The sequence below is a fragment of the Prunus mume genome, linkage group LG2 (genome assembly GCF_029339155.1).
Source record: "Prunus mume cultivar Tortuosa linkage group LG2, ASM2933915v1, whole genome shotgun sequence".
Classification (NCBI taxonomy): Eukaryota; Viridiplantae; Streptophyta; class Magnoliopsida; order Rosales; family Rosaceae; genus Prunus; species Prunus mume.
Window position 1 is genome coordinate 6,320,734 of NC_142699.1, and position 11,133 is coordinate 6,331,866.

Sequence of the window (11,133 nt, forward strand, 5' to 3'; positions counted from 1 at the left end):
TATCAATCATCATCTCCCATTCCTTATCCAAGTTAACTTGGGGATTTTGTAATCTAGGAGGAGAAAAACTTGCATATCTTGGTACTATGCAATAGTTATGTTTCGGCTATCGATGGTTAATGTCCAGTGCAATAGTAGTTGGGTTTATTGGGTTCTTTTTTTCCATGAAATGGAATTTTGATTAGAAAGAATCCGGTTGCATCAAAGTTTTTCTCTTGCGTGACTATTTCTCTCATTATATGTCTATCATCATATGACCTAACATGTGATGAAATAGGTACCATTAATGACATGTTTATTAATCCGTAATTGGATTAGGGGAATTAAATTGAGGAGAATTAGATTTCAGATTTCTATTGAAGTTGTTTACTAAATCATATGGAATTGGTAGTATAAGTGGTACTAATTACTAAAATGTCCTTGTTGTTGGGTTAAAGTATATAGCAAATTTTAAAATTTTAAAATTGTGTTAAGATATAATGGGTAAAAAAGATGAATTCCTAAGAGGTTAGTTCTTCAGGAATTAAAATACCATCTCCCACCCAAGAATTGAATTCCTTCAAAATCAGGAATTCAATTCCTAATTTTGCATGAGCCTCACTTACTACATGAATTTTCTATAGGTGGAATTCAATTCCTAATAAGAATTTCAATTCCTTATTAGTCAACACACCATAAGTTTTACTCAGGATCAAGTTTATACATAAAAATTAATGATTATCCCTTATTTATGGGAAGGGCACCATATAAAAATACACGGTACTAAACTTTTTCCTTTTCTTTGGTAAAAAGAAATACCAAAGTTTAGGATATTGACTCGTACGTAAAGAACAAATGATTTAGAATTCAATTCAGCAATACCTTTGACATTGTTGGATTGGTGCAGAACCCACCTAATGTGAAAAAGTTGAGTTTTTATAGCTTTTTGTCCAAGTGAATATAGTGGAGGATTTTAGGTGGGGTGGAAATGGGAGCTTAATTTCTTCACAAAGTAGTCTAACAGCTGTTAAGCAGCAATATAGTGGAGCATTGCATAATTCCATATAACTTACTAATGTTCAAAGCTAGGATTTCTCTTTTCCACAAAATCTAGAACACTTTCATTTTTAGGTTTACTTCTCAAATAACAGCAAGGTTCTTTTCTACCTGAAATACCACCTGAGAGAATCATATCTTTTAAAGAAAGACATAAAATAATAGTTATCTTGTGCTGCAAAAATACCCTCACTTTATATCCCAACACTTTTCTCACAATTTGAATCAACCCAGAAATGAATATAGCTTCCTTTGCATCTACATTCATCCAAATGCAACAGCCTAACCAAATTCTCTTGTTCCCTTGAGCCCAAATCTCTCAACAACAAAAAAAAAATTAAAGCGCTTGCATTCACTCTGCCAAACTGCTTGTGTCATCATTCTTTATAAATATGGTTTATAAAACTGAAAATGTGGCATCACTTGTTTAATATAATTGTTTATTAAGATATGATTAGCTAGCTAATTAACCCAATTACATGTTGGTGGGTGTTGGATCATATTTAATTAAGGCTTGGCCATGGAGTCAATGGCACAAATAACAACTTGGCTTGAAGAAGGGATATTGGGAAATTTCCAAGGTGCAATGTAAGCACAGAGATTCTAAGGATTTTGATACTTCAAGCCACAATCTTATCTCTTATGCAAAGTGCAAAATCATCTTCCTCTTTCTAGTTTTTTTATATTTTATTAGGATTATCACTACTTTTTGGGGATGAGGAGGATCCCACTCCCCACTTAATTTACCTGCTGCTGCTCTTTTATCCCATCACTTAACTGGACCTATTCTTCTTTCTTATTCCTCATTCCAGTATGCATATATAGACTAGATACCACACTCTATTCTTCCATGTCTTATTTAATTTCTCTGATGATACCAACTACACTTTTCAATTTCATCAAGCTTGTTCCAGCAATTTGGGTAAATGAGAGAGAGAGCTGCTACAAGTTTGGGAGGAAATTTCATTTTGTCCTTTCCCTGCAACAGATTTTGCAAAAGTGGAGCAAAATAGCTTGCTAGGGTTCTTCAGAGCATGCAGGTAAGGCAATTTGGTTTGATTGAAAGCATGTATCTGCAATAAATTAGAAAATGAAGATTGTACACAGAGTGACTTATGCATTCAGTAAAGCCTGCCAAACAAGCACAAAATCATGAGAAATGAGTTCTTTTCAAGTTTCATGATCTTTATTCTTTTAGTTTCTGGTCACCTAATTATCTCAAAACTTCAACATGCAATTCAATAATGAGTGAGTCCACCCCTACCCATTTCCAAATTAAAGGGTTCAGGTGACAGTTGATTGCAGTTTTTTTGTTTTTTGTTTTTTTTTCTCTTTTTGTTGAGATTAGATGTATTTTAGGTTTTGTGCAGATAGTGTAATATTCTCATGCCACTTGGAAACACAGGAATATTGCTACATATATCTAGCTTGGTTGGAAAAGCTTCTGCTCCAGGTTAGTTCTTCACCTATTTCCTGTGAAATCATAGTAAAGTAAGTAACAGAGAAATCCCAAGCACAGGTAGAAGCCCACCATCTAATGAAACAAATTAAATTTTTTGCTGACCCATTGGTAGTTAGGCCAAACCCATTTTCTAGTCCAGTTTGGCAACCAATATTTACATATTGGCTCCAAGTATTTATATGGGTTGGACTGAGTTGGGGTTTACTTCTCATTTCTATCACCTTCTGGGCTAATTGCCAAGTCAAATTTTTGCTTATAGAGCTCACATGTAAAGATGTGCATGTTGGGGATGGTTTTTATGTGTTGACCAATACTAGTCCCCTCATTGGTTAAGCCAAGTGTCTAATTATATAGGTATATATAGTTGTAAGTTTTGAAACCTTGCAGTATGGTGTAGTGTAGAGTATTAGCCTAATAGTAATAGTGACTAACAGCCTAGGGTTTTTTGTTTAAATTTTTTTTTTTTATATAAACAAGCTATATTGGGGGAGGGAGAAATCGAACCTAGGACTTCGAGTGGAGAGATAAATGTTCTTAACCACTTGAGCTAAGTTTAATTCTTCCCTTTATTGTTTTTCAAGCAACAGTTTTAGTATAAGACTGAAAAACAACACCATTTAGCCAGAAAGGCTGTAACATCCATGCTCTTGAACTCTTGCCCATGTAGAAGAAAAGCATACAAATCTATATTTAACAACAAAAACAAGAGTGTTGGCACTAGATATTTGCCAAAAGTAAGAATGCAAAATGCATTTTATCAATTTTCTTCAATACGTCGGGGATACAAGGCAGTGAACTAGAAATCAAAACTACAGATAGCACGATGGTTGAGGTTACAATCTTAACGTAGGAGAGAGAGAGAGAGAGAGAGAGAGAGAGAGAGAGTCAACAGTTAGATTCTCATTCTATGCACATTTTTCTGTATTTTAAACACCCTTTATCGCTTGGAGTGCACCGTGGTGCACCTTTTTATGTTGTTATCTTTTACTTTTTACTTGCGTTGGACCCAGGCACGCCAAACCACTTTCATAATTTGATTCCCCAACATGCACTACTCAAGCTGCACCTCCAATTCAAAAGTGCATACTCGTGCATCCCATTTCTCTCTCAAACAACAATCACATTCCATTTTGATCTCAAGCTTCTTCCACCAATTTTGGAGAACAGGATGAGACAGCCTCTGCAACCGTGAGAAAAATCCTGTCTTCGCCGATCAAGTTTGCGACATGGGATGCATGAATCTTATCAATCACCACTGGACCAGGATTTGCAAGAACAAGCTGCAGGGCAAGTTTGGAGGTAAGGCAACTTGAACCAATTCATATCGCATACAATAGCAGTGTGATTTTTGTCAACTGAAGTACAAGATGACATAAGATGATTTAAGCATGCATGTGATTTACCTGAATGTCTCTCTTTCGGAGACTACTATGCAACTCTTCTAGGGCATGAATGCCACTGGTGTCGATATCAGTCACAGCTGCAGCAAACACAAGACATCGTGAGAAACGAGTTTATGAAACCAAGAGTGATGAATCACCCCATAGGCTGTTTGGTTTTAAAGATCAGAAAACTGCTTACGTGACATTTCAACTATCAAAAACTCAATGCTTGGTAGGTATGCTTCTTTTAGCAGTTCTTCTTCATCTGCCAACCATCTCAATATCCTGCAATTAGGAAGTTGAACTTCAGCACCAGAGGACTGGCAGTATGACTAAAAAGATTGTAAAAATCAAATTCAGACAATTTCTAGGTTCTTTCTATGTAAAGGTCATATAGACTACCAGAACTAACATGACTTATATACACCATACTGCCAGTTTTGAGTACAAAATCTCTAATAATTCGAAGAAACAGCTTAGTAACAGTTTAATCTTTAACAGCCAAAGGAAAATATGCTCTCTCCTTTTCTCCTTTAACACTTATCTCCCTGTGGGAACTCCCTCAATTTATGATTCTTTTAATCATAATGAATTTAGATCAGCTGTCAATTTAAGACAATCAGAAGTTGCCTTTATATGGCTCCTTCTTTAGTGAGATTATATGAACAAATGCCTGAACCAAAATACGTTATTGCTATGGGAGCATGTACAATTACAGGGGGGATGTTTTATATAGATGACAGGTCATAGAATTACCTTTTTTTTTTTTATAACTTAAGAATTACCACAAAGAACTAATTGAACCGAGGATACAGAGAGAGCATATGTACCTCTCCTTAATGTAGTTGGAGTTGGAAAAGTAAATTGCAGAATCAACTCTCACAATCATAACACCTGGAACCTTGGTTGCTTCTGGATATTGTTGGATGTTTCTATATACAGTTGTGTTAGGAATCTTCCCAAGTATTGCAGTCCGTGGTCTGGTAACTTGTAAGAGGATTTTAGCGAATGATATTGAGACCTGGACACAAACATATGATAACTTGTATCACTGATCTCTGCATGATAGTATTGGAAACACAAAGTAGTTAACAATGATGATTTATACCGCTATTAAGAGGCCTATCTCAACAGATGCAAAGATTACACCAAAGAAGGCTCCCATGCAAGCCACAAAATCAAATTTATCAATCTTCCATATAAGGATTGCTGCTTGGAAGTCTATTAGGTTGATCACAGCAGATATAATGATGGCAGCGAGAATGGCATTTGGGGTGTACTTAAAAAGAGGTGTAATGAATTGCAAGGTCAGGAAAACAACACAGGACATCACAATATTAGAGACTGCAGTTTGGCAGCCTGCCATGTAGTTCACTGCCGAGCGAGAGAATGAACCTGCAAGTACGAGCAATTAATCAGTTCCATGTCCTTAGTCACGTGTCCCGCTAGGTACTACGTTCCAAGGTTTCAGGTATGCTTATTGCTTAACCCAAGAGTATCATCTTCAAAGTATTATGCATTAACTATATATTGGCTTTTTATCACAAATGGTCCTTCAGGTTTACAAAATTATCACGAATCGTCCTTCAGGCTTTTTTGTGACACTAATAGTCCTTCAGGTTATCATCTACCCATCAAAATAGTCCTTCTGTTAGTTTCTGTTAAAACTGAAGTTAAACTCACGTGCTCATCCTGTTTTTTGAAATATAATCTCATCATTCCACTCAACTTTTTTGACCAAACCCAACTGGGGGGAAAATGAGCCTTTTAAGGTACTATATGAGGGGCAAAACGACAGTGAGGTTGAAGAGGAACAAGATGAAGATGAGGAAGATCCATTGGATATAGACTTCATAGATAGTGACTATAAGCAAATAGGAGAAGCTGAAGAGATTGAGATCGATAATAATATGTTTGAGGAAAATATAGATAATCCGATTGAAGAGGAGCCTGAAGAGATGGGTTTTGCAGGGGAGATTTCAGACCATTTGGAAAACTCTGAGGATTTTCATAGCAAACATGGGTATGATGAATCTGATGTGGATGATGAAGTTAGCAGCAAGAAGAAAAAGACCAAAGTAGTTCCTAACTATCGACAATGGAGGAGAGAGTCTATGTTGAGGAATCCAAGCTTTGATATTGTTATGCACTTTCCTAACAAAAGTCAATTCAAAGAGGCTGTGATTGCAAGTTAGAGTTCTGACAGTTGGGTTTGGTCGAAGGTTGAGTGGAATGATGAGATTATATTTCAAAAAGCAGGATGAGCACGTGAGTTTAACTTCAGTTTTAACAGAAACTAACAGAATGACTATTTTGATGGGTGGATGATAACCTAAAGGACTTTTAGTGTCACAAAAAAACCTGAAGGACGATTCGTGATAATTTTGTAAACCTGAAGGACCATTTGTGATAAAAAGCCCTATATATTTATAATCCATCTTCAAAGTTTTTAACTGTCAAACTTTAGCATTAAAAAATATCTTAGCCAGCTAGAAGCTTAGAACAAGAGACTACGGCACAAATATGCGTTCCTAATTATTGGTATTGGTGTTCATCACTGTCCAAATAGTATCTAATTTATATAATTTAAATGGTACTTTCTTCTCACCTGTCGACACGTAGCAGGAAGTCATTGAGCCAACAATGTTCATGGTTCCTAGAGCTACCATTTCTTTGTTTCCATCTAGTTGGTAGTCCTTCATGGTAGCAAAAGTTCTTCCAATTGCTATAGCTTCCTGACAATTCACGCCAATAAGAAAGTGTTAGATACAAAAAGAGATATCAATTTTTCTCTTGGTAAGAGGAAATGGGTTATGAGATTGCTCACTGTTAATGCTATCATCCCAGCCACAACACCAATCTTAAAACCCTTCGCGAGATAGTCCCCGGTAAAAAATATCTCATTCACAGATGGAGGATTGATTCCTTTTTCGATATGTCTCACCTTCATACATAGATAAACCATTAGTATTGCTTCTAGTAACTGCCAATCAGAAGTACTAAATAGTATGAGAAAAGAGGAAGAGAAGATTATAACATAGGGACTTACAATTTCAACCCCATTCTTTTCTGCATGAGTTATGTACACAAAAAAGGTGGACAGGATAACCGATATCAGCGGGGCAATTGCTGGGACCCAGAAGAGATTCTTCTTCTTCTTTCCCTGCTCCCCAAAACATGTGAAAATCAGACAAGAACTAACAAGCTTGAATCATATTAAGTAAATAGAGGCAAAGTTTGGGAATTCTTACAATATATTTGGCTAACAAAAGAAACGTTAGAAATGATGCTCCAATGGCCATTGTCTGCCAGTTCCACTGCAAAATTTTGTCATATAGGATCAGTAACTTGATGTTGTAGTCAGTCAAAAAGAAAAACTTGATGTTTCAGGTTTCAGATCCTAGTGGAAAAATACATAAACAAATGAGTTAGAGAGGTAGATAGAAATTACCCCATGATGCGCTGACTGAAATACTGATTGCATTACAGAGACAATATCAGTTTTCTTTGTGAACTTCTTTATGCCAAGAAAACCCTTAAGCTGTTGGAGTGCAATTGTGATGGCAGCTCCGCCCATAAATCCAACAATGGCAGCATGAGATAGGAAATCAATCAAGAACCCCATCCTGATAACAAAAAGAAAACAAGTATAATATTATCCACTAAGAACGGAAAGCTAAAATGCCTTCAGAGATAGAATAAGAATTAAGGTAAGAAACAATTAAGATGTAACTTCCCTTTAAGAATCAGAAAGCTGAAGTAGACAATTACCTCAAAATCCCAAGGGTAGCTTGGGTGATCCCAGCAAAAAAGGTAGCCGTGAACGCCAGCCTCCGGTAATCTACTGGATTTGTAGTGGGGTCAATCTCATTCCGGAGCAAGGTACCCAACAGGAGAGACACCACAGCCACAGGTCCGATGGCGATATCTCTTGAGCTGCCCATGATAGCATAGATCAACGGTGGAACAAAGCTCGAGTCTGTAAAGGTTTGGAACAACAGAAGAGAAGTCTCAGTCTCACAACAATATCCAAGGAAATCAGTTATAAGAGAGGAAGGTGTTGTTGAGTAGCATGGATACTTACACAATCCATACTGGGGAGCCAAGTTTGCAAGTTTTGAATAGCCAATGTCCTGATTTTCCAGTTGAGAACAATCATTAGAACCAACCATGAAAATGGAAAATGACATAAATTAGCTATTCTTTTATTGTTCCCTTCTATCTGTTCATCTATTAAGCTGCTAAGTTACCTGAGGGATGCAGAGACTAGCAATAGTCAGTCCAGCAATTAGATCCCCCCTAAATTTCAACAGATTATATCCTCTCCCCCATTCAAATATGGGGAAGATGGCCTGCACGCCAAGGATGAACTTTCGCGACTTTGGCTGATGCTTGAAGGGCCTTAGAGGATCATCTGAAAAGAATGTTTCTTTGATGGTGTTTGTGAATTCCTTGAAGAGTTTTTGCTTTGGGGGAAGTCCTACTTTGTGAATGTAAGGTGTGCCCTGTGAATGATTGCGCGAAGATGACATACTTCTAGTGTCCATCTCTTTCGTTTCAAGTTCTTCGTCGTTTGAATGAACTGAAGCCATGAATGATCAGTTCACCTGTAATGCAGGAAACAGCAAAAGAAATCATGAGCAGACAGATAAGAACACAGACTCCTATTTATAAACAAAATGATAGAGCAAAAGTGTGAAGGGCTGAAATAAACCACTAGGAGCGGTTTCTAGTTGCATGCAGAAGGTATGTTTTTTTGACACCCTCTACCTTCAACGTTTTAAAGATGGTGATTAATCAACTAGTTCATGGGAATATTTTTCTGAGTGAAGACCTATTCAGTTAATGCACATATCTCAAAAGAATCCATGGCTAATAATATGACAACACTTAAGAAACAAAACTTGTCCGCCGAAAGTGATAGTTATAGAAACTGACTCTAACCCAATGAGAAGAATGGATGCCAGAGAAGGCTTTGCGCAAATAATTGTTTGAAAGTACACACAGGGCTTACGTGAATGCTGAAGGAAGCTAAGAAGCTCTTCCTTATATAAGCACTTAAAAAGGACTTCTGGTCAAACTTTTCAAGCTGAAAAGTCACAAGCACAAAAAACGCATTAAGGTGTGAATCTGGATCTCTTACATGACAAATACATAATTAACAACAAAGTTTAGCAAAAAAAGTTTCAATCCCAACCAGCCGACGGTTTGATTATTCAATTTCTGGTGATTGATGTTAGCAAAGTGATCATCATTTCTTCCATAATTGTAGTGCTTAGGGGTACAATATGTTTTCAAATATTAAAATATGGTGTTGACTTAAGTGCTCGGATGGCAGCAGCTAGAAAACCAGAAGCATATATCCATTCTCTTTAATTATTTATTAGGCCTTGTTTTTCGACCTTAAGTCCATCCCAACAGACACTACAAGTCTAGAAGTAGATGTTTGGTGTCTTAAAAGAAAAAAACAAAAAATATAGAATCAAATTCTTACTTATGGTCCCATTTTGAGGTAAACCCCTGTTATTCTGGTGCAGCAAACCTATGGCCCAACTTGCTTTTCACCTAATGTTGAGAATTTTGTGAGGACAACAAAAAGGTTTGACTGAACAGAGACAAAATGGAAAAGAATGTAAGAAGGGAGGGAAGAAATAAAGGGTTTACCGATCTTCATTGAGAGAAGAGGCGCAGTTGTTGATATAAGCAATACACCTTGTTATAGACAGCTAAATGCATGCTTTTTTCTTTCTTTTTTTTAATTTTTTTTTTATATTTATATATTGGATTCTTCACACTAAGTTGAAATTACAATCACAATGTTCATTGATGCTGATATGAAACAATAGAAGCAGCAGCATCCAAGGCTTTAACTTTAAAACTAGTGTCACAGAGGAAATATGCTATTCCCATAAAGGATTAAAACCCTACTTTATCTCTAAATCTGCATAGAAGTTCAATAATCAATTATGCCACTTTGGAATTCCTAAAAAGCCAACTTGACCAATTCTATTGAACTGCACAATAATCTTTAAACTATTTGGTTTTGATATTAACACCACCCCAATAAAACTCTTTAATCAGAGTCTTTCTTGTTTATGGTTTCCAAATATATTGCTCATTCAAAAGTTTAGTTTAACAGATTGCAGAAAGAATAAAACCAGAAACAGATGATGATAAATATGAACCAAAGACCTGCAAGACATTGTTTTTTCCTCTCTCTGTTTTTTTTTTTTGGGTGCTGGGTCTTTTTCCAAATTGCATATATGTATTTGGAATGGAGAATAAAGTCTAAATCAGAGTCTCTCTTACCTCCTACATATGCTTCTCATGAAAACCACTGATAGTGGGGGGGTACAATTATATGCCTATCCAAAAGGTCTTCCTTTCTGAAAAAATGCACTTGAGCTCAAAACTCCTGTACAAAAAGGGCAAAAGAACCAAACAAATGAATAAAATATTGCATTTAAAAAATAGTTAGAAGCAAAAAAAATTACTATATAACATGCACAAAAAGGCAGAACCCAGCATGAGCTCCCCACCTTCTCTTTCTCTCCCACACTCAACGGTCCTCATGTTTCTGAGAAAAAAAATTTTTTTCAATTTATAAATAATGGGCAATCTTTGAAGAAGCACAAGAGGAAGATTTAGATGGATAAAAAAAAACCCAGTTTTGATTTTGTCTAGGTTCAATGTACCCAAAATTGATTGTGAAACTCCATACCTGTACCACCTGTTCAGTGTTCAGGCATTGTTTAACAAAAAGAAAAAGTCCCCCAAAAAAGAGAAGCCCCAGTAAAATAGGAAACTTGTTTGGTTGCCGAGAAAATTATGTAACCAAAGTACCAAACTGAGCAGCCAGGAGGATCCCCAAAAATTACAAAGCTGAAATTAAAGCCACCAGGACAGCATGAAATCTTTTATATTTTGGCACAAAATCTAGAAACCCAATTCACATTGGTTCACACAAATGGTAGTCGTATTATTGGACCTACTATTGGTATTGTTGAATTTTGAGAACATGTTTGTTGAGGACTCAACTGGGGGCTCGATATTTACGGAACTGCCACGCGTCAAAATGGAAGATTAAGGAAGAAACGACTTGTTTGGCTGCCGGGTTTCGCTTTTCCCTTACTTTAAAAGAAACGTTTTTAGTTTGTTTCTGCGTTTCTTTCGTGGAGAAACGTCACAAATTCAAAGCCCTCCCTGAGCCCGTGTTTTCTTATCCTCGATTTTAATTTTTCTTCGGAGTGGGCC

General features: G+C 36.5%; 1 protein-coding gene and 2 long non-coding RNA genes across 19 annotated transcripts; 2 read left to right on the plus strand and 1 right to left on the minus strand.

The window, feature by feature from the left end:
- Positions 1 to 1,086: 1,086 nt before the first annotated feature.
- On the plus strand, positions 1,087 to 10,193 carry LOC148919512 (uncharacterized). 2 transcript variants are annotated; one of them, XR_016123802.1, is made up of 3 exons: positions 1,087 to 2,075; positions 2,395 to 2,488; positions 9,417 to 10,193. It is a non-coding gene; the product is annotated as an uncharacterized LOC148919512 (long non-coding RNA). The 2 variants fall into 2 exon arrangements; XR_016123804.1 differs by having other exon boundaries at positions 1,093 to 2,075; positions 2,441 to 2,488.
- Positions 3,222 to 10,455, minus strand: LOC103332982 (sulfate transporter 1.3). 16 transcript variants are annotated; one of them, XM_008235777.3, is made up of 16 exons: positions 10,419 to 10,455; positions 10,189 to 10,294; positions 8,894 to 8,968; positions 8,130 to 8,486; positions 7,964 to 8,012; positions 7,651 to 7,858; positions 7,331 to 7,505; positions 7,131 to 7,196; positions 6,929 to 7,042; positions 6,707 to 6,823; positions 6,488 to 6,614; positions 4,988 to 5,274; positions 4,710 to 4,900; positions 4,079 to 4,164; positions 3,901 to 3,977; positions 3,222 to 3,777 (listed from the first exon to the last, which is right to left on the minus strand). In XM_008235777.3, the coding sequence occupies exons 4-16, from the start codon at positions 8,469 to 8,471 to the stop codon at positions 3,634 to 3,636; spliced, it is 1,983 nt and encodes a 660-aa protein (XP_008233999.2). In that variant the 5' UTR covers positions 8,472 to 8,486; positions 8,894 to 8,968; positions 10,189 to 10,294; positions 10,419 to 10,455; the 3' UTR covers positions 3,222 to 3,633. The 16 variants fall into 16 exon arrangements, with proteins under 16 accessions (XP_008233999.2, XP_008234001.2, XP_088901135.1 ...); XM_008235779.3 differs by lacking the exon at positions 8,894 to 8,968 and adding an exon at positions 9,374 to 9,444 and having other exon boundaries at positions 10,419 to 10,451; XM_089045009.1 differs by having other exon boundaries at positions 7,651 to 8,012.
- Positions 5,210 to 8,773, plus strand: LOC103332984 (uncharacterized). Its single transcript, XR_016123801.1, has 2 exons — positions 5,210 to 5,350; positions 8,498 to 8,773. It is a non-coding gene; the product is annotated as an uncharacterized LOC103332984 (long non-coding RNA).
- Positions 10,456 to 11,133: the final 678 nt, after the last annotated feature.

Coding starts and splice junctions, on each gene's coding strand:
- LOC103332982 (XM_089045009.1), bottom strand. CDS start 8,471: ATGGCTTCAGTTCATTCAAACGACGAAGAACTTGAAACGAAAGAGATG. Junction 7,506..7,650: donor GCTACCCTTGGGATTTTGAG/GTAATTGTCTAC, acceptor TTTTGTTATCAG/GATGGGGTTCTTGATTGATT. Junction 6,824..6,928: donor AAAAGAATGGGGTTGAAATT/GTAAGTCCCTAT, acceptor CTATGTATGAAG/GTGAGACATATCGAAAAAGG.